This window comes from Dermacentor albipictus, chromosome 9 (assembly GCF_038994185.2).
Source record: "Dermacentor albipictus isolate Rhodes 1998 colony chromosome 9, USDA_Dalb.pri_finalv2, whole genome shotgun sequence".
NCBI lineage: Eukaryota > Metazoa > Arthropoda > Arachnida > Ixodida > Ixodidae > Dermacentor > Dermacentor albipictus.
Genome location: NC_091829.1, coordinates 39,799,142 through 39,822,337, shown reverse-complemented (window position 1 = coordinate 39,822,337; position 23,196 = coordinate 39,799,142). Strand labels below are relative to the sequence as shown.

Sequence of the window (23,196 nt, the reverse complement as noted above, 5' to 3'; positions counted from 1 at the left end):
TAGATTTAGCCAAGATTAAGAATTTGTACAGCAAAATCTTTATGCGTTCAGATAAGAGATATATATTTCTATTTATAACTCAATAATACCGCACAGTTTCTTGTGTACTTCAGCTTCTCTGAGCACGTTATTTTAATGCTTTCGTAGTCGCTTGAATTCTTTCAGTACGTTAGAGCTATTGCAAATAAATCGTTTCGCTTACCCTCTCCGCCCGCAAGAATTCACGGTTCACTTGGGCTGCTTTTCTCGCAAAAGCTTCCAGTAGAGTGCCATTATAATTAAAAGGTTGAAATTATGTTAAGCCTCGTTGTGTAACAGGTGTGCAATCACGCATTTCACGACTTGGCGCATGACTGTACAACTTCAGGAGTTTTAGTTGGCTTCAACCTGCCTTTAGGCCGAGATGGCCCAGGAGGTGCTGCCATCTGACGGAAGTTCCAAAAAGTGCTCCGGCGCTCGCTTCGCTTCTCGGCTCCCGCCAGATATGAATGTTCACATGGTTCCCCCGGCCACATACTGCAATCTCCAACGCATTCGAATTTTTCGATTTGGTTGGCTCCCTACCGCAGCTTGCGCAAATGAGGCAGTCGTGATCGCAAGGCCCCCGTGTGATTGGGATATTAGTATTATTTGATGACTCGGCCGTGCTAACTCACGAAAGCCGATTCCTGTCTCGTTTATTATTTCTAAAGATATTGCGCTGGGCGGTTTGGAAGGCCTCGTTTCTTTCACAGGTGTTGAATTGTGGTGTTTACGACCTGGCGTTATCATATTCATGATTTTGTCACTAGGTCCTTGCAAGTTTCAGTTGACGTGCCTTTCTGGAAAGAACAGTTGTCTGGGAGGTGGAGCCACATAACGCGAGTTGAAATGCACCGTCACTCGTTGCGCTTACTGACTCTGTGTTCTGTGCCCTGGCTCTGGCTGAATTGACTGGTGACTTTGGGAGGGCGGCTGCTTAGGAGGCGTTCTAGAATGAAGAAATTTAGGGCGGGGTGGAACGAGCATAGGAGATTGTCCCCATTTATACTGGAATGCGTCCGTGTGCTTTTACACATATAATTCAAGCTGTGTTACACAGTAGCCGGGAAATAGAAGACAATATGAAGTTTGGAAAGTGTTGCATGATCACGAATGACTTGCTTGTACACCAGCACTGACAGTCAGTTTAATGCACATTTTGCAAGCCCTCGACGTCCCCTCATGGGAGGCTTAGGCCCGGTCATCATAAAGTGCTGGTTCTACAATAAATGTTTATACCCCCCCCCCCCCCGGACGTAGTTCTTGTCCGTTAGATTCAAAGCAATGTTTGTCATCAGAGGGTGGAAAACTAGCTCAAGGTCGTCAAGTGCAACTTCCCTTTATGGTTGGTTGGTGGCTGAATATCAAACAGGGGCCATACATGCTGTCTATGAGATGTTCAGTCGGCACACTTCTGCCTACCGAACACTAAGTTTTATAATCGTATCTTGAACCGTGACTTTCTAGTCCTTTTATTTTGTTTGAGGAGCTCGGCTAACGTTAACTGGGACACGCTCGAATACCTTGTACGCTTGCGTCACTCTGAACTATGCTGAGGGCTCGTTCATGGAAGTGGCAGAAAGGACCTGTCCGGAAGTGAGGTGCTGCTTAAGGGTTTTAAAAACCGACTCGCAGTCGTCATACCATGCGAAAGAGGCACCGGGAACCCACAGCTTGCGTGGAGGAGCTGCTATTAATTGAGGTAGAGTTCCGCATAACGCGAGGCTCCAGGCCCAGGAGGCTGCGCAGAACTTTCAGATGCATTGGGCGAGGGAATCGACCAACAGCATCGACCGTCTCAGGGTCTGGCTGAATACCATCCTTCGATACGACGTGACCAAGGACATTTATGGTTTTGCTTGCGAACGTGTTTTTTTTTTGTATTGATCTATATACCAGCGTTGTCAACGTAAGGACGTCGAGACCAATACATATGTAATCGTTTTGCCAATGCAGATCAATATCAAAATGTGGATTTCAGTTTACATTCAAGTAGATAAGAGTAGATTTGAGTTGAAACTTCGGTAGCGACAATTACCTGTCGACACGCTTGCTGAATTTTGGTGTACCAGCGAACCGTTATGCTGGTTAATGCACAACTTTGCGTGAGCACACACTTCATTCTGAGCAGGGAACGGAACAAATAGTCTGATTGGTACTCAAACCGATTCCAATCCGAACGTAATGCTAATTATGTTAACCTTAGTGTACGACCGCATGTTGAGGTCCTTGAGGTTTAAAAGAAAATAATGTTCTCTCGCAGGGAGGATATAACAAGCACTGCGCTTCTGGTAGCGAGAAGGTCACCTACGCGTAATGATTTAGTTGCTTCAAAAGAAGCAATTTCTATGCCCAGTGTCACGTCATTTGTGTTTGCTTTATTCGCGCTGCAATGGGTTCACCAAGTATCAATCAACTTGCCAAGAACAAGCCATCGACGAACATTTCCTTCTCTCCCTGCGTTTTTGTTAGGGCAATCGAAAGGACTACGTGGTAAACTTGCAATAAAAACAATCAAGTTTTTTTTTCTCCTGCAAAGGAAGTTGTAACACATTCCACGAAGACATTTGTTGGCTGAACCTTGACACGAGCCCGAAATATAGGAGACCGTGGCGTCTACGTCGCACGCATAGTTGAAATGCCACGTATGATGGTATCCGCGTACATCCGAAATCCAAATGCAGGAATCAAGTATACCACGGCCTTTGACACGCCGTCTTTGGGCCTTTCCCCTAGCTGCAGGCACTTTATTTGAGGTTTGTTAAACGTCATTAAAACACGAAATATACATAAAAGAGATAAATATTCATGCAACCACTTTGCATCGACGACATCCACACCGTTGCGTCCATCACGTCCCACCGTTGCACCAGCAGTCGCATTGTCGCGTCACACACCGCGCCTTCGTCGCTCGTTGCACTTCGCACGGAATTCACTCGCTAGAGCAGGAAGGTGGGTCACGCAGCTGGGAGAGATGAGACACTCACGAGAGGTCCCTCACGGTCGACTTGATGCGCAGTATTCCGTCGCAGACCTGCATCTGATCGTTGCTTATCTCGAAGTGGAGGCAGTCGCCGTTGTCCATGGCAACCTCGACGCTGTCCCCGATGGCGAGCGGCATGCCCTCGTGTGCGCAGCCGCCATCGAGCCCGTTGTAGGCGATGTGGTACGCGAACCTGTCCGACGCGTCGCCCGGGCCGAGCGCCTGCATGACGGCGCAGAACTGCCACAGCTCGTCGCCTATCGACGTTCGGCGCAGGACCACCATGAACTCGCGCTCGAAGCAGAGCTGAAGCCGGAGCCAGTAGGCGATGGCGTCGGCGCCGTTGGCGTTGACGCGCAGCATCATCTCCTCGCCTGCGCATGATCGGGAGGCACACTCGTCGAGAAGGAAATAAATGCACGGGTATCCAATGTCCAATAGTGCCACTTGAACGGATCGAGGTCCTGTATGTAACAGCCCGCATGTCCCCCATATATCGTAAGGGGCATGTCCCATGTGATCCCCAGAACTAACATATGGGGGTCTGTATAAAAACCTGGGACTTCCCATAGATCATAGAAGGGAATTATATTTATTTACATGTTCCTTACAGGCTGCTGTTTGAAGTATTGCGTGAGGGGGACGGTACATTGATATTGTAAAAATATATGACATATGATACCAAACAAGGAACAGAGAGGCGCCATATACAAAGACTAAATGGAACAACTCGCCACTCTTTACTTCTTGCAGAAGTTGTCATCGTGCAGGGAATTTTTCGTTAGACGGACTTAAAATTAGACATTAGGCAATAGCGAAGGCATTAGCATGTCGCATACGATCCCTATATAGACATATGGCGTCCGTATCAAAATATGTGGGTCCCCATGTGTCATATGGGGAAGGTCCCATAAGACATGAACATATGGAGACACCATATCAAAATATGTTCCTACGTATCACATGGGTATGCCCCATATGACATACGGGAAAATGTGGGCTTTTATAACGAACCCCCGCGTGTTCATATGGTGTTTACGTGTTTTTCTTTACAGACACTTCGCGAAGGAACCATTTGTGCAGCGGTCAGCGAAGGTACATGACATAAAAATTGTTACAGCGCAAACACATGCAACCACAAAGTATCAAGGACGGGACACAAGCGCTTGTGTCCCGTCCTTGATACTTTGTGGTTGCATGTGTTTGCGCTGTAACAATTTTTATGTCAAGTATGCACCAACTCGCTCAGAAAGAAGTTTTAATGAAGCAAAGGTACACATGGTCTAAACGTAAAGTACGGACCCTGAAGTACACTGAACCTTAAGGAGTACTGCAATTTTGCTGTAAGTGAAGGTCCAAACCCTCTGAACAACAGAAAAAAGGTATTGGCAAGCGTTAAGACGCCCTTAACAATCTACCTTAATATCCACTCCTACAATCCGCTTCACTACACTGGAAGTGAATGCGTCATGACGTCGGCAAATGAAATTGACTCGCTCCGCTCCTGCGATCACTGCGCGATTGCCACCATGGCCTCCGAGATCGCAATGGATACATCTCGGAAGCCACATATCTACGCCCTTTCAGAATAAACCTGCGCAGCAGTCATGTTGCCTATTTTAATGAGCAACATCCGCATACCTAGACATTTAATTGCTGCACGATGCAACCACATTTCGTTCTGTCTCATGACGTTAAAGTAATGCCGACGACGCCAGGTATGCGGTATTTCGAGACTAATTTTAGTGTGAAATCGAAATTGAACTCAAACGGAATCCACGATGTTAAGCTTTCTTGAAACGTTTAATTGAACGCTATGGACTTTTCTTGTTCTGCAACGCGCTTTGCAGCACAGCGACTGCGTTCCTGTCCGGTGTCAGGATTGGGGGCTCAATCCCTTCGTCCGTGGTCCTTTGCCAAGATTGGAGTACGGCATGAATTCGAAGGTAGCTGGCCCATGCCGTCGCCCAACTTATTTACGCTGAGATCGTTGATGAAGTGAAGAACTGCTTCTCATCGAGAACGAGGAAAAAGGGGTTTATTTACAGAAAATTAACTCAGTCTAACATGACTGTTTGAGAAAAATAGTATTAGTCCAACAGGACTGCATGAGAGAAGTGAACCAGTCTAACCTGACTGCTCAAGAGAAGTGCGTCCAACAATCGCACAACCACAGTTTTTATACACTCGATCCGCCCGTCCACGACGCGGCGGCTGTTCGTTTACACATCACCAACTCGCAGCTGCTCTGAAGACCAGTTTACAGACACAAAGGCACACACATTCCGAAGCCCAAGCGACGGTGTTGAAGGTGGTGCCGTTCCGGAAAATCGACGTTGTCGATCGCGCGTCGCTCATTGTTCCGAGCCACTCCAAACCTTGAGAAGCACAAAAATAAGTCTTCCCGCGGTAGCTTCTCCAGGCGTGTCAAATCAGCCCCGCGTTGAGGAACTCTGGAATCATTGTCCACACACCGAATTCGTCCCGTCACCATGTCGAAGGGGCTGGAGGAAGGCGGCGGGTTCCAGCGCAAAGGTCGCTTCTTTGAACGCCTCGCAGCTGCAGCACGGAGAGGTGCAGGTGCGCGTCTTGCACCCCTTGTCGTAATCAGGTGGCAAGGTGGCAGTCTTGTTGTGCAACCCGCCGTTCTTTACAGCGCCTCCATGGCCCCAAAAGTCTCGACTGTCTAGCGCTGACAACCGCTAGGCAGGAAGAGAATGGCTGCTGGTCAGGGGGGGATTGATGTCTTGGCTCGCAGCGACCACCTGTGCATTGATGTCACCGCCCCAAAACATCCAACAAGGACAGGCAACTGCAAAATGAACCCCACAACACGGCTCTGCGCCGAGATGACGTGCATTGGCTCTCACTTTAGACTCGCTAGGCTTCAAAAAAAACAACAACAACATAAGTGCAGAAACAAAAAAAATGCTGCATTTCACTATGCCAATTTCTGAAGCAAATTCCTGCTGACAAATTCAGCAATCATGGAGGGAATCCTGCTAAACGAGAGGGGATCTTCTTCGCTTAATAAAATTAACACTAGTAACCCTAAAATTTAGGCGGGACCCCCAAACGCAGAATTCAAATTAGCCTGCTCAAACCATCCGCATTGCTATGCAACTTTCCCTTCTTATATCTAACGGAGAAGTTGTACTCTTGGAGAGTGAGGCTCCATCGGAGCAAGCGGCCGTTTTTGTGTGACATTTGATTGAGCCACGTCAGAGGACAGTGGTCGGTCTCGAAGATGAACTTCGCTCCGTACAAATAACACGACAACTTCTGGGCGGCCCAAACCAAACAAGCGCATTCCTTCTCTGAAGCGCTGTAGGCTTCCTCTCTTACATTTAGTTTACGGCTGGCGTAGAGGATAGGATGCTCCTCGTTATCGTCGCCGACTTGACTAAGTACCACGCCCATACCTCTGTCGCTTGCGTCGCATTGAACTATGAATTCCTTAGTGTAGTCTGGCGCGCGAAGCACAGGGCGAGAAACCAATAGCGTTTTCAAACTTTGGAAAGCGTTCTCTTTGTCCTTATCCCAGAGTACGGTACTCGGTGCTCCCTTTCGGAGGGCGTCTGTTAATGGACTTGCCAATTGCGAGTAATTCGGAATGTACCGTTGATAGTACCCCACAAGTCCCAAAAATGAACGAACGTCCGTTTTCGTGCGCGGCTGAGAAAAATCTCTAATCGTAGCTATTTTCAGCTCAGCCGGCCGTCTCATGCCCTGACCAACAACATGGCCCAGATAAGTAACCTGCGAACAACCAAACCTACACTTTTCCGCTTTCATCGTTAAGCCGGCTTCCCTCAACCGTGAGAACACCTGTTTGAGGTGCGATACGTGTTGTTCCCAGCTGTCCGAAAAAATGGCTACATCATCAAGATAAGGTAAGGCGAACTCCTGCAAGTCTTTTAGGACAATATCCATTAACTTAGAGAAGCTAAACGGCGCGTTCTTCAGCCCGAAGCTGAGTGCGAGAGGGCGAAAAGTGCCCACAGGCGAGATGAATGCAGCATAGCGGCTGGCACTTTCTGAAAGGGGAACTTGCCAGTACCCCCGCACGAGATCTATAGTTGAAATGTATTTAGCAGCGCTAACTCTTTCAATTCGTTCCTCAATGTTGGGTATCGGGTACAGCTGATCCCTAGTGATCGCATTTAACTTCCTGTAGTCAACACACGGACGAGGGTCCTTGTTAGGGGTTTCTACGAGTATTAGCGGTGACGTGTAGTCACTCTCAGCGGGCTCAATAACTCCCAACTCTAGCATGCGCTGTATCTCTGCCTCCATAATCTCTCTCTGTCTTGGAGACACCCTGTAAGGTTTTGATCTTACTGGTTCGGTAGAGGTCAGCTCAATTTCATGCGTTATCAGTTCGGTTCTACCCGGCCGATCGCTGAATCTGTCGAGATATTCCCCTAACACCCCTTTTAGCTCATCTAGCTGCTCGGGTCTTAGAGCATGCGAGCTTACCGAGTGTTCTACTACTTCTTCTAGGCCGATTTCAGAGTTGGAGGTTGCCCTATACTCCTTAAACTTGGTACCGATGTCATCCGGCTCTTTGACAGCATAGTTAACGACTCCGCTCCGCTCTACATACGGCTTCATCAAATTACAGTGATATATCCTCACTTCCTTCCTGCGACCGGGCATTCTCAAAGCATAGTTAGTTTCTGAAAGTTTGTGCAACACTTTAACGGGCCCGTCCCAGTGAACTTCAAGCTTGTTCTTTCTTGAAGGTTTGAGGATCATTACCTGGTCTCCGGCGTTAAACGTACGAAGCCTCGCATTCTTGTCATAATAGAATTTGGCGTTCTTTTGAGCTAGTGCCATGTTCTTTCCGACTAGTTCTTGGGTTGCGCTTAGCCGCTCCAGTAAATTTAGCACGTATTCAACCACGGTTGGACTCTCCCCTCTTTCCTCCCACATCTCTCTTAACATTCTCAGTGGAGACCGGAGTGTCCTCCCATACACTAGTTCTGCTGGTGAGAACCCTGTCGCTTCATGTGGAACCGTTCGCAAAGCAAACAAAGTTGCCGGCAGACAGTTCTCCCAGTCCTCCTTGTGCTCGTAACAGAGCGCACGCAAAACTCGCTTAAGCACCGAATGCCACCTCTCTACACTGTTCGACTGAGGGTGATAGACAGAACTGTGTATTAACTTTACCCCGCACTTTTGCAAGAATGTGGAAGTCAGTGCGCTCGTGAATACTGACCCTTGATCTGCCTGAATTTCGGCTGGAAACCCAACTCGTGCAAACACTGTCAAAAGCGCGTCTACTACTTCAGTGGAGCTGAGCTCTTTCAAAGGGATTGCTTCTGGAAACTTGGTGGCCGGACACAGCATGGTAAACAAGTACCTGTAGCCTGATTTTGTTTTTGGAAGAGGCCCTACCGTGTCTATTACAAGTCGTCTGAAAGGCTCTGTTATTAAGGGCACTACCTTCAGTGGAGCTTTCCAAGTCTCTCCTGGTTTACCAGAACGCTGGCAGGCGTCGCATGATCTTACAAAGTTTTCTACATCTTTGAAACAGCCAGGCCAGTAGTATTCCATAAGCAATCTTTCCTTTGATTTGTTTATGCCTAGGTGGCCGGACCACCCATTTCCATGACAAAGACTCAAAAGGTCCTCCCTATACTTAGTAGGTATGACTAACTGATCTAAAATCTTACCCTTTCGATCTCTGTAATGCCGATACAACAATCCTCCTCTCTCATGTATCGTTACGTTGCGCCTAGCAATGCCTTCTTTAGCTGTGTCACGTAATTTAGCTAAGCTCTCATCATTCTTTTGCTCAGCTGCCAGTGACTCTCTATCCACGCGTAAGAGTTGATCAAAGTTCTTTGAGGCCGGTGATAACAACGACCCTGTCTCGCTTGGGAGCGCGTCTGCATGCTCTTCCTGCAGGCTAGAACTCTGACACTCTAGTGCTACGCTCTCATTGAGCTGGTCGACTGGCAGGCTCTCCTCAACTGTTCTTTTGTCCCTCGGGCCTAGCTCGGATTCGGGTATTGAAGCTATCCCCTTTTCTGCTTCAGCTGGAGGAGCTTGAGCATTTTCAGCCGAAAGCGCCGCGATCTTACGAGCTTGGCCTCGGGTCAATGCCTGTACTATGCCCTCTCCCAGTTTGAGCCCTCTGTCACGCAGTAACTGATTCGAACGATTCGAAAAGATGTAGGGATACTGCAGTGACAAAAATTTGGAAACTGCAGCCTCAGTCTCTAGCTCCCCGAATGGTCCACTGATTTTGACTTTGGCCATGGGCAGACACACGCTGTGTTCTTCTACAACCTGTTTTATCCATGCTACTTCTCCGGTGAAGTCCTCTACCATCACGTAAGACGGATGGACAATGTCCAGCGTGGCGGCACTGTCTCTTAGCACTCGGCATGGTTTTCCATTAACTTGCAGGTCGTGGAGATATGGACTTAAAAGTTCCATATTCTCATCCTTTTCCTCCACGTAGGAAAAAACTACGCTTGGCTTCTCGCAGTTTACAGCTATATGTCCCAGTTTGTGGCATTTGTAACAGCGAATTGGTCTAAAAGATCCGAACTTTCTTTTCTGTTCTTGTGCGGTTTCTCCGATAAGTTTCTCCTCGCTCTTTTCTGCGGGCTTTTCCGCCATGTCTACAGGCTTCGATCGTCTAGTTTGCGCACCCTTTTTGAACGGAAATGGTTTCCGCGGTCCATTTCGACCGTCCCAGTTTCCCTCCTCGGCGTTCAACTTTCTACGGGTTGCGTACTCTTCGGCTAATTCAGCCGCCCTTTCCACAGTGTTTACATTACCTCTATCTTGCACCCACAGTTTCACAGCTTGGGGAATGGTTTTGTAAAACTGCTCTAGACACATGCATTCAATGATCATGTCTCTGCTGTCGTACGCTTCCGCGCTTTTAAGCCACTCGACTAGGTTGGCCTTTAAGCTATATGCAAACTCCGGATAGCCCTCGCTATCTTTCTTGCCTGTGCTCCTAAACCTTTGCCGAAAAGCTTCGGCTGAAAGGCGGTATTTCTTCAGGAGACTAGCCTTAACTTTCGCATAATCATATGCATCCTGCACACTCAATCTGGCGATTACTTCCGCCGCCTCACACGGCAACATAGACAGCAACCGCTGTGGCCATGTACTCGGACCGAAGTTCATCTTTTCGCAAGTCCTTTCAAAATTGCTTAGGAACAAGCCTATGTCGGTCCCGACCTCATATGGCTTTAATAGCCTGTCCATGCGGTACGATTCTGCCTCACTTGATCGACCCAGAGCTCCTTCACTTCCTTGAGACAACTCCAAACGTCTGTTTTCAAGTTCAAGTTGCATTTTTGTTATCTCGCGATCTTTATCGCGTTCCTCTCTCTCTCTATCCCGTTCCTCTCTCTCTCGTTTTTCTCTGTCCCGTTCTTCTCTTTCTTTTTCCCGTTTCTCTCTCTTTTTGAGAAGTTCCAATCCCATTTCAATATCTTGCTCACTGGCCTGATTGGAAATTAGCTCCAATAATTCCGATTTGAGCATTTCCTTGCGTACATTTAGGCCCAGTTCCTCACCAACAATCAACAACTCGTCTCTCAGCAATGTCCTTAACTCCATGACTGCTGCTTTACTGCCTTGATTCTGCTCTCTAAATCTAGCTAGGAAAACACAACCTAGCTAACACACAACAATCTAGCTTCCCTACTGTTCTAAACAGAACAACCACAAAATGAAGCCTAGAGAGTCAAAGCAAAAACCAAGCACTCACCACAGATACAGCACCATGTCGCAAAGTCCATCTCACCGCTGTCAGCCAGTTGTCAGGATTGGGGGCTCAATCCCTTCGTCCGTGGTCCTTTGCCAAGATTGGAGTACGGCATGAATTCGAAGGTAGCTGGCCCATGCCGTCGCCCAACTTATTTACGCTGAGATCGTTGATGAAGTGAAGAACTGCTTCTCATCGAGAACGAGGAAAAAGGGGTTTATTTACAGAAAATTAACTCAGTCTAACATGACTGTTTGAGAAAAATAGTATTAGTCCAACAGGACTGCATGAGAGAAGTGAACCAGTCTAACCTGACTGCTCAAGAGAAGTGCGTCCAACAATCGCACAACCACAGTTTTTATACACTCGATCCGCCCGTCCACGACGCGGCGGCTGTTCGTTTACACATCACCAACTCGCAGCTGCTCTGAAGACCAGTTTACAGACACAAAGGCACACACATTCCGAAGCCCAAGCGACGGTGTTGAAGGTGGTGCCGTTCCGGAAAATCGACGTTGTCGATCGCGCGTCGCTCATTGTTCCGAGCCACTCCAAACCTTGAGAAGCACAAAAATAAGTCTTCCCGCGGTAGCTTCTCCAGGCGTGTCAAATCAGCCCCGCGTTGAGGAACTCTGGAATCATTGTCCACACACCGAATTCGTCCCGTCACCATGTCGAAGGGGCTGGAGGAAGGCGGCGGGTTCCAGCGCAAAGGTCGCTTCTTTGAACGCCTCGCAGCTGCAGCACGGAGAGGTGCAGGTGCGCGTCTTGCACCCCTTGTCGTAATCAGGTGGCAAGGTGGCAGTCTTGTTGTGCAACCCGCCGTTCTTTACACCGGCAAGTTAGGAAGATGCGGAGCCGAGGCGTTGTATCGCGCAACCAAGCTCTGTTTCTTGTGTTTACTTTCTGTGGCGGCTTTTATTGTTGCGCGTAATATCGCGTTACCGTGTGTATTTTTCTTGTTTTTTTCTCTCTTCCTTCTGCTTTTATTCCCTTTAGCCCTTTCCCCAGCACAGGGTAGCCAGCCGGTATTTACACTGGCTAACCTCCCTGTCTTTCGTTCCCTTTTGTCTCTCTCTTTTAACAGCTCTTAAGGTCGATCCATGGTTCGCGATTACAAACCATCGAGCTATAAATCAGTCGCCCTGAAAGTAATGCACTCGTTCTGCGGATTCCCCTACCATTACGTCAACTATACTCTAACCGTCTTTTACTATTCTTCGCTGGACGTTCGTTCATGGTTCCTCGTTCCTCGATTACCATTAAAACACAAGGCGTCAGTACTACTGTAGCCTCAGGCTGGAGGGCTATATTGTGGAAGCTAATGAATGAATGTTCGGTTTTTATTGGCGCAAGGGCCAGGTATGGCCAAAGAACGCCAAGCAAATGTTGATGAATTCGCAATGTAGTTATGAGTTCAATGAAGTTGATGTGACGTGGCTGTAAAGGGGCCTTAAATATAGTCGCTCTAGAGTGCGTAAAATCTATGTGTTATAAGATTGTGTCGATGATAATGACATGTTCTATGAGAAATAAAGTCCATCGTGAGAGAATGATGCATTATAAAAGATCTGTGAGATGGTAAAATTACCTGGAGCACTACTCCCTCGCCAGAGCCCTTGAAACACAAAGGCCTGGAGGCATGTGCTATACAGTATGACTTTCACAGCGGCATCCTCTCAAGAGGGAAAGCGCTACGAATGTATGGGACTAATAACGTGTAGGACAACATCTTTGAGGAAACCTAGGACAGTGTTTGTATTAAAAAGCGGTTCTGGACCGAGAAACATTACAGGATGAAGAGGAATGTGTTGACGGTATGCTAAGGAAAAATGTCTCCTTCTCTCAGATTCGGCTTTCCGACACTCCAGGAGAACGTGGAGCACGGTCAGCCTCTCCCCGCATCTGCCACATGTTGGAGGGTCATTTCCGGTGTATTGTGGAAGCTAGCAACTTTACTTGAATATGTTGAAGTAGGGCCGAGTCGGCTTGCCGGATATCGTGTAAGCGCCAGAGGCTTGGGCCGAGTGAGCGTCGAGGTGTGTTCGGCCAGCCCCGCCCTGCAAGTCGCCCAAGCTGTATGGCAAGACGCGCGTAAGCACTCTGTCGGGTCGAGCCATCCCGGTTTTTTGACTCGACCCGCGCTCGCGTCGCGTTGTTGTAAGCGGAGCTAACGTCAAATTCCACCATATCTTCAAGTTCTGCATTCGCGGCACATCCAGCCTATCAGAGTCGCCGCAGTAGGCCTCAGGCCCAATCAGAGTCGCCGTAGTGGGCCTCAGGGACAATCAGAGTCGCCGTAGTGGGCCTCAGGGACAATCAGAGTCGCCGTAGTGGGCCTCAGGGACAATCAGAGTCGCCGTAGTGGGCCTCAGGGACAATCAGAGTCGCCGTAGTGGGCCTCAGGGCCAATCACAGTCGGTAGTGGGCCTCAGGGCCAATCAGAGTCGCCGTAGTGGGCCTCAGGGCCAATCAGAGCACGCACACGCACACGGTCATTGGGCATTCGGTTGCTCGTTTGACCACGGATTCACTCGAGAGGGAACACTCGACACTGGAAGTGTTCCCCCGCGTGGGCTTCTCCCGGGCGGACCGCTCTTTCCTGCTTCGCCTGCGCGTCGGCTGCTACAGGACGGCTGCTAGAACACACAGGCTGCAGGGAATTGGCGACCCCGCGTGCAGCAACTGCGCCGATTTGGAGACGCTCGACCACTTGCTACTTCGCTGCCCTGCCTTCGATGTGGAGCGCACGGACTTGTGTACAGTCTATCGGCGACTGGGACTGACTTACGATACGGCGACCGCGCTGCTATTCCCTGCAGCCCACTCGTCCATCGTGAAGCACGCTCTTTCGGCACTGCTAGACTACTGCAATGCGACGCACTTGAGAGCGCGGCTGTGAGCCCCGCACTCACATTATTTTTTTCCCCCTTGCCACGTTCGTCCAGTCTTTCTCTCCTTCATCCTTTTCTTCCCATTCGCCCTTCCCCGTGCAGTGCTGTTGAGGTGTCCTCCTCTGAGAGACAGTTACGGCGCTGCACTGATCTCTTTCGTTTCCTTTCCAAAAATCACTTCACACACACACTGGAAGTGCTCAGCGTATTCACTGATTCGGTTCGGCGCGGCGTTATTACAGCGAAGTTTTCTAGGAGGACTATGCCGTGTTTGCAGGTCGTGGCGGCTGCTGCTGTCTCGCCTAGTAGCGCGCACACGAGATCACTTAAATAACAATCGGATGATACGTAATCTACCTTATCTGCTCTACCCCTACAGATGTGCCAGTAGCTGGTTCTGCTCTCTGCGCAATTGCGCAGGGAAATAGCAAATGGTGCCTAGTTGTCCAGTTGTCCTTATTGCAACAAACATACGCCTACCAGCGCACACGCCTACCAGCGCACAATTCGTTTATGAGAGGCACAGCTTTCTGTGCCTTATTTTGCGCGCTTTGGGACGTCTGTTCGAGCGGCTTCTTGCTTAGTAAAGTGGGCTTGATCCTGGAGACAGCGCAATAGTAAACGCCGCTGATCACGGAGATGACGCAATTCAAAAAATAAAGGGGGGGGGGGGGGGGGCGTTCAGTAGTTCGGTCGATTAGGTGGGTCGCATGAGGAGCGGGTGTTCCGCGTCTAGCTTCGTTTGCCGGGCGGGCAGCTAATCAACGCAGCTGCAAAGCGCATTGCAGAAGATGAACACTTTTATATCCTCCTGAGATGTGAATAGACTTATGAGACATAACCGCTTCCCGAGCCGATTTTCATTGTCTACTGGTACGCTACCGACGCAAAAGGGAGTTTTCGTATTTAAACACCATGCTTGATGCGAAAATATATGCATCTCTAGGTACGCGGAAGAAGTAACCGTATGCGCATGTTTGCCTCGGTAAAAACTGCCTTTCACTGCCTAAAAGCAGAGACGAAGACGGAACTATACGTGTAGTACATTGTCATACTGCTGCGTTCTCTATTTTCACACAGACTCGAGGAATCGGAAACACTGCCGTCTGCGACAACACAGTTCTATATCAATGTTGTGTAAAATTTCTAGAAAACGGACGAACAGAATGTAAGTAAATGAGTTCCTTACAGTTACACTTCCACGAAGCTATGTCCAGGATGAATATTTTGAATAATAGTTTCAGAGATGATTTTGAGAAATCGAACGCAATGTGCACTATATTGTACGAGGGGTCTTAGGAGGGCGTAGCATTTAATCAAGCGGATCACGAAAATTTCGCGTCCCATTGATTCCAAAATGTGCGTTTGATCTGCATGGCATTCCAGCTCCCCCCCCCCCCCCAATTCCCCCTTATATTCGCAGTACTTGAGTGGCGCGATATTGTCACGTGGTCGTGACGTCAAAGAACACAGTAGCAGTACTGTGAAAGACAAAACTAGTTTTTATTGGGCGAACCCATGCCCACAAAACAGGCTACTCTTAAAGCACAACGATAGCGGTGAACACAGTCGGCGATCGTCGAAAATCTTATCAGCGGGTCCAGCGCGTCGGCTTTTATAGAGCTGTCGTCGAATGTTCCAGACTAATCGTTCGGACCCGCGTGCCTTCCACAAAGTTCTACACCATTCGCGTTACGCGATGAAATCAGATAACACAATGTTCGGCGACAACAGACAGCCGGGTAGAAGCATCGATAATTTTCCAGAAACGTCGCATACATGCAGGCGCGTCCCTCGCTGCGCGATTACAGTTGTTAAGCGGCGAAACGTGGTCGCCCAATAAATATAAGTACACGTGTCGATATCTTACCTTGGAACGTCGAAACATGTTGGTGCGAACTGACAAGGTGCATCCTTACTTCGTGCGGCCATCCGTGCCACTCGCATTGGCGGCTTGGGTACGGGCACCGAAACGGCCTGAATAAATATGCAAAAGAGAACACGGATCATGTCAAGCTAAAGAGATTATTAACGCTTTAGGATATGCAGAGCATCCAACTGTACAGAGATGAGATGTGCGAGAAGATTCCGCAAACGGAACACAGGGCTGGCTGCCACCACTGTGTAAAATCCGGGATCAACTCACACGACTATAATGCCGTTCCTTTTAAAATAGTTCCCAATTTGAAGGGGCACATGAATTTTCAAGCTGCGCAAATCACTTATATGGTACTTCACACAAAGTTTTCGGAACTGTGGAGCCGGGATGGATGGACGGACGCTTATATGCGGCCCACGTCGTTAACCTAATTTTTTACTCGTATTCGCAGGATTGCAGCATCCTCTGTGCGCAAGAAACAGGCACAAGTTGCCGGATTCCACACGTAAGTAAATGATCCCGTTTCTTCACGGGAGATTTGAGTTGCAGAATACTTGTGCCGTGCCTAAAATCAGCGATTTTCTTCGCGAGTCAGTGATCTCTACGCCTTAGAGTAAACATTGTCAACTTAATGGACAGGTATACCGCAACGTCTAGCTTAATGGAGCGTCGCTTTTTAGCGTTCATTCAAAACAGGTTCAGCAACGTTGCCTTTTCCCCATTTCGTGCGTCACAGTCCTTAGTAAGATTTCGTTGACACATTGAAAATGTTCCCGCCAGTGTGTGCAAGCGGTTTAAGCAAACAACCCCTAAAACACGTTCCCTCTGCAGTGGAGTAATACATGGGTCTGCTTTTCCTGAGGACATTAAGGTAATGTTCATAATTGTCCCAAGGCTAATACGAATTTTGTCCTCTGGTTTACTTTTAGAGGTAAATAAATACCACGTCCTACAAGAAGAAACAACAACAGCAACGAAAAACTGACCTGAAATCGCAGTTCTCTTGGTGTCTGAGCTTGTCAACTGCAGATAGCCTCAACGAGCAACCCATGACCTTGAACTTGCACGGGAACGTGACCTTCTCAGAGAGTTTTTCCAAGCTGAGGTTGCGGATATCGCCTGCGCATGAACGCCGCGGATACACACACTATAGCGAAGGTTTCATCGCAGCAATAGTTTCGTTCTAGAGGTACATGCAGAAAGCCGAGTAAGTTACGGCTGCAGAATGAACAATTTGTACTTTAGATAATTTTCAATTATATGCGTACTCCAGTCGCCGTGGCCATGATAAAGTCCGAAGTGCCGTATGACGTCCAACTATGATAACATCGCGGCCGCGCGCCCTACACTGTGGGTGCGAGTGAAAGCGTGCAAGGATCATCAGAGAAGGATGGTGGCTCGGTCTCGCGTGCGCAAGGGTGGTGATGGTGATAAACTTTATTGAAAGGGGGAAGGGTAATGGGGGACGTGGCTCAGGGATCGGGCTCAAGTAAGGCCCTAGGCCTGCTTGGCCTTCTCCGCCCAGTCCACTGTAGTTCAAGCTGTCGGTCGACGTCCCCGGAACTGAGCCAGGCTGTCCAGTCAGTCTCGCTGCTGACGGTGGGATGAGAAAACAGGAGCGAGGTGCATTCCCACATTATTGGTGTGCGTGTTCCTGTTTGTGCACAGAGCCTACATTGGTCGCTTTCCTTGCCCCCTGTGATTTTGTTGATGTACTTTGGGTGCGGGTATGTGTTTGTCTGGACTCGCCTAAACGCTACCGCTTGCGTTTTATCGAGTTGCTTGGCCGGTGGTGGGAGCGCGCGACGCCTCAAGCGATACCTATGGGCTATTTCATGATAAGTCTCGCAGGGTTCCTTGTGTCTCTCCTCCTCATTCAAGCCGCCCGCATCCGCGGACGAGGCTCGGCCCGCGAGATATCGAGCCAAACTGTGAGCCCACGCGGAGGAAGGGGGGAAGGAAGCGCGCTGTCTTCTACCGCGCGCAAGGTAGCAGGAAGACCCATCTTGAAAGCGATCTGCTGTAGGTGTGAGAGTCTATGCGCGCCTAGGGCTGATGCATTCGTGTGCGCTGTGTTCGCACCGCTTCGCTCGCGCTGAAGCGAGAGGCAGCACGAAAGGAAATTCGCTCGCTGCTGCTGCCGCACTTCCTCACGTCAGCGTTCTGACTGCGGGTGTTCGCACTCATCGAGTGACATGTGTTCACGTTTGCCTGTGTTCTCCTGACAGCGTTCTTGTTAATTTAGTCAGTAAGCGAATATTTGCATGTTTATACGGCAGAGGAAACTGCTATCCTTACATAGTATAGCTATCTTATAACTGATGGTTCGCCTTTCGGGCGAAACTACGACATATTTCAGTCTGCCTGGTGAGTTCTTGCTTATCTAGCAAAGTCTGAAAACGTGGGGATTATTGTGCTCGATTCGCATCGAGATGAAGCCACCGTAGAAAGCTTAGCGGGCGCCTTTGTAAGCGTGCTCCCAATACAGCCCGCTACTAAAACACGGAAACCGCCGCGTATCTGCGCGGCTGTGCCTTGCAGTTCAGACTTCGTCTAAAGGTACGGTCAAGAGTGCGCGTCCACTAGCATTTGCGCAAGTGCAAAGTGCACACAACGTGCGATTATTCAGCACACTTTGGCTGGCACCTCCGGGACACCAATGGTTCGACGTGGACACCAAAGTTGGAACCTGTACTAATCCGTGGGTTGGAGGCTCATCGAGGGCCTCAGCGGGCCGGGAGTGTAACGATAGACTATATTTGTGGTAGCGCACAGCCAATTTTGTACGCAAACATTTCCGGGTATGCTCCAGCCTCGGTGGTCCTTAACCATCCTGGTTCCAGCAAGTAATTCGAGTGGTTTTTTTGACTGAGCTTATTGCTGCACGTTTTTGCAATACACGAGACGTGAAGGAGAGTGAAATCTTTTGCATTTCTCGCAGTACATTAGATTACTTGCTGCTAGATAGTTGGTTCAGATTGGAGAGACAAATATTAATGATCGTGAAATGAAGGCGAGTTCCGTTTACACGTTACTAGCTCTGTCCTAGCCTTGATTCCGCCCTCGATATTTGCTAAGTTTATGACAGTGAAAACGAAATTTTGAGCCGCATGTTACAGGCAGAACAATCAAGCGAGCGGCTAGCGGACTGTCGTAGTATGTTGGCATAGCGGGTGCACTACCTGGTCGCGCTCGCGCGTAATCTGATACTGTCTACTGCCAAACCGTGATGAATGCGCATGAGATCGCATATGCTTCGTCATTTTCCGATGCCACGGGATATTGCGAGGATGTTTAGACCTAGCACGGCAGCGATGGCAGCAGACGACTATGAAGTGTATAAGCTGTACCTACGCATACAGCTTTTCTACAAATTACGAGAGTGCTCCAGCCTCTCTTTCGGGCTGAAATAGTTTTTTTAGTGTGTCCGGTATTCCACTAAATATCAGGTATTCCACGTGAGTGGTTTTCACGGTGCAGCCCACTCATGTTTGAGCCTGCGCCCATCCGGCAAAACGCTAAGTTCCCCCGCGTTTACCAAAATACCGGACATGCCAGATCTGTCTAATGTCAGCGGGACCACAGTCGTCGCAATCCACTCACCCAGCGGACTTCGGCAGACGGGACAACTCGTGACGTTCTTTCTGCAGTTTGAGCATAGCAAGTGGCCGTTGCGACACTGCAGGATGGGTGGCAGTACGGTGTCCGAGCACACGGGGCACTCGAACAGGCTGTCCACGCTGTCCGGAGTGAACGTAGTTCCGTCCTGCGCCGCCATCACGGCGTCCGGAAGGCTTGCGGCTGTCGCAGCTCTTGGCCTCCGGATGGATGGATGGATTGATGCTATGAGTGTCCCCTTTGAAACGGAGTGGTGGGCTACACGACCAACCTATTTTGCCTAATGTCCTACCTACCTCCGCTGGTGTCCGTTGGCACCACCAGACTCTCGAGCTCCTGCCCCCTTTTACTCGCGCTCACACTTCCGATTGGTCTTCGTGACGATGGGTGGGATACCTTTTAGATCAAAGAAAGACTGAAATGAAGTTTACTAAGGTTGCACATTAGGCTTGTTGGCATGACATACTGAGGGCCTTAGGCGTAGCACCACTGACACTGAAGAAAAGAGTGATACAGAATACACACATGCGTGGCGATAACTTTCAACAACAAGTTTATCTGCGCGATGAAAACTCGCATGTAAGCTCCACTAGGCGCGTAGTAGAACGCGCGCTGGGAGCACGCTGACAACGTGTATTGCACCATAGTTGGGACCTATCTTGTGATAAGAACGCAGGTCATGCACACAAATTGAAGCTATTTTCTCGATAATGAGCTCGATGCTTTGCTGATGCAAGCGTCACCATAGATGGCTATGTGCTGTGCTGTGCATCGATAAGCCCGGTCAACTCCCCGTTCACGTTTTTACAGATAACCCCTGTATCGTTGAAGGTACTGTCTACCGTGTTTGTGGCGGTGCGCGGTGGTTTGTTGCGGAAAACAAAGGCACGCCTGAAGAGAACCGCGTAGCACAAGAAATTCAGATCTTGACACGCTCTGCGGTAGACGCCCGCTCAATTTTAACAAAAATATTGCGAGGGTATAGACAAATATGTTCTTAGAAAACAATCGGAAAGACGGCCGTTGCCGTAGCTCAATTGCTTTACCATCGCGCGCATCAGGAGAGGGTTGCGGGTTCGGCTCCCATTGGCGTCAAGTTGTCTTTCACTTATCTTCTCTATTAGGAACAGGAGGGTGACAATAAACTTTACCCGTCATCCACGATTAATTCTATACTTCAATAAAACAAAGAGATGCTTTTCCTATGCTTGTGCTTGTCCTCAGTGAAAAAAAAAAAAGAAGATCGAGTCCTTCGGTTCTGAATTTCGTTTCGTTAGAGTGTGACGCAGTAGCACTCCAACGCACTATCTCTCTTCCTGGACTTGAATAGAAAAGCCAGGTAAGTGTCTGTGATCTGGCTATCGGCTCTTTCGTGAAACGTAGCGTCGAGTTTCAGGATTTTATTTTTCTCCTCTTTATCGACGACAGCACAGACGAGGAACTGATTGTACGTATGATAAGGAAAGATGCGAGAAGTCCACGCTGCCGTATCGTTTTCGTGCTATCGACAGCAATACGAACCGCTTAGGCGAACCTCGCTCATCTCTAAAATAAACAAAATGTTGACGTGCCACTGATAAATACATGACGACAAAGAACTTTTTCGTCGCTGAAACGGGTACTTCAGAAATACTGACATATCCTCTAATGCTAACAAAGAAAGAAAAAACGATAACGCCAGTAGGTGTGACTACATTTAGCACTCTCCTTATGACGGGTGGGTTGCATTTAATTAAGAGGTATTTTACCATCTATACAAATGCACAATGTTGAGAGTTAAAAAAAAATTGTTGCTTATCAGTGCTCTTCAAGTGATAGTACGGCAGTACGTACGAAGCTGGCATTTGGATTGCGAATATTATATCTCGTTAGGGGAAACCATCAAACACTTCAGAAATGATGGCACCACACAGCTTTTTTTGGTAAACTAGTTCAGATGTGCGCACAGTCTAATTCAGACGGTAGCACAGAGAAACAAAACCACGACCAACGTTTCAAGCGGGCTGCCACTGGCATGACACGCTCCAAGAAAAGGCAAGGAACAAAATGAGCAGAAAGGAATCACGTGTAACAGAAAAGTAGCTCAAGTTGAAAGATGCCTGCAAGGTGCCGGGGAAAGCGAGTGCAAGATAATAAATGTGAACTACAGAAAAACCGCTATCACAACCCAGGAAGGTAATTAGATTCACAATTTTGTCGCTGGCAGAGTCGGTCTTCCTTGCTGCGCATTACTGAACTACAGACGTCTACGATTCCACCTAGAACAGTCCAGAGCAGCACTGTGGGGCAAAAAAAAAAAGCAACAGAGTTCTAGCTGAGGGCACGCAAGCAGTTTGCGCACCCAAGAACACAGTTTGCTTGGGCTTTGCAGAGACGCAAGCGTCTCGCGCCCTCCCAAACGAAACTCTCTAATATCGCAGAGGCTGCGAGTTTCGATGTGTCAGGATGTGGCTTCCACATCCGCTGCGGGAGCAAGCTTCTCACTATCCTTCTTTTACACCCATTCACAAGCATTCGAGCAGCGCAACGCTCAAAGTGCTCAGGGCGGAAATGTGTACTACGTCTGCATACATTGAATAAAGGGAAAATGAGACATCCACCTGTTCGTAGCAATTGCTACAAAGGAAACCCATACGGGTTCGTCGAAAGAAAAGCCTCATAGTTGAAGAAAAATTCGTCCTGGTCCGGGACTCGAACCCGGGACCACCGCCTTTCCGGGGCAGCCGCTCTACCATCTGAGCTAACCAGGCGGCTAGCAGATGGCAGGGCGAAGTCGAATTTGTCGACAACAAGAAGCAAAGGCAAGAGTTTGGCGTAGTAGTTCTGCGGAAGCCCGCAAGGTGGAGTGAAGTAATGAATCAAGGGAAAATGAGACATCCACCTGTTCGTAGCTATTGCTACAAAGGAAACCCATACGGGTTCCTCGAAAGAAAAGCCTCATAGTTGAAGAAAAATTCGTCCTGGTCCGGGACTCGAACCCGGGACCACCGCCTTTCCGGGGCAGCCTAATAGCCGTCTGCATACATTATATCTCAACAGCGCGAAAACAGACCGCGCCCTTTAGAGGGGAATACACGCAGTTCGGGTGTCTGTCCCGTTATTCTTCTGCTGCCTGTTTCGCGCTGTTTGAAAAACGAGGCTACACGCGAGAAACTCGTAAAGGACTTACCGCCTTCGGCTGATCAGAGCTGCTCGCTTTACGAGGACGGTCGCTGTCTTTGGGAGGGTGTCACCGGTGCGTTTGCAGCGGCCCCAGGTTCAAACTGCCTGCTGTGGGCTTCTGCTCGCACACACACAACAATCAAATCGCGAGCGCTATATCAGTCGGGCCGTGGAACCTAGTCAAGGCGGCAACAGCGGCGCTACACTTTCCGTCGCTGGCGCCAGCACGCGGAACTTCCCGCACACTGGTCGACAGATAAGCGGCAGGCGTCGCAGGGCAACGGTTTGATAGCGCGCGGATGGATGGATGATGTTACAGGCGTGCCATTCGCATTGCGAGTGGTGACCTCTGTCGCCTTTTTTCCCAGTGAGCAGGAACGTTAATCTAGTAGTAGTAGTAGTAGTAGTAGTAGTAGTAGTAGTAGTAGTAGCAGCATCAGCAGCAGCAGCAGCAGCAGCAGCAGCAGCAGCAGCAGCAGCAGCAGCAGCAGCAGCAGCAGTAGTAGTAGTAGTAGTAGTAGTAGTAGCAACCAAAGTGACGCTACTACTACTACTAGTACTACTCCTACTACTACTACTACTACTACTACTACTACTACTACTACTACTAATTAGTAATAGTAGCAGTAGTAGCTAATGTAAGTTCGCGTTTTGTGCGATGCTGCGTGTGAAACTTTAGTAACAGTTTGGAGAAATCCCTTTACAGGTTCCCTCTCCAGGATATACTCTGTTGAAATTTTGCCTTCTGTAACTGAGACACGTGCTACATTAACGAGCACCTTTCAACGCCTTTTCAAGCAATGATGAGTAGTCGTTACAGTCTAATGTTGTTCCGTAGCCCCGGAGTTCTAGTGTGCTGCTAAAATCACCCAGTGTCTATGCCTATACTATTACTACATAT

At 48.8% G+C, this 23,196-nt stretch overlaps 1 protein-coding gene across 3 annotated transcripts; it reads right to left on the bottom strand.

Annotated features, from left to right (window-relative positions):
- Positions 1–2,739: 2,739 nt before the first annotated feature.
- On the bottom strand, positions 2,740–22,568 carry LOC135916512 (E3 ubiquitin-protein ligase Siah1-like). 3 transcript variants are annotated; one of them, XM_065449907.2, is made up of 6 exons: positions 22,303–22,568; positions 19,430–19,548; positions 19,119–19,371; positions 16,502–16,634; positions 15,507–15,613; positions 2,740–3,378 (listed from the first exon to the last, which is right to left on the bottom strand). In XM_065449907.2, the coding sequence occupies exons 3-6, from the start codon at positions 19,291–19,293 to the stop codon at positions 3,005–3,007; spliced, it is 789 nt and encodes a 262-aa protein (XP_065305979.1). In that variant the 5' UTR covers positions 19,294–19,371; positions 19,430–19,548; positions 22,303–22,568; the 3' UTR covers positions 2,740–3,004. The 3 variants fall into 3 exon arrangements, with proteins under 3 accessions (XP_065305979.1, XP_065305978.1, XP_065305977.1); XM_065449906.2 differs by having other exon boundaries at positions 19,426–19,529; XM_065449905.2 differs by having other exon boundaries at positions 19,430–19,529.
- Between the last annotated feature and the right edge of the window lie 628 nt (positions 22,569–23,196).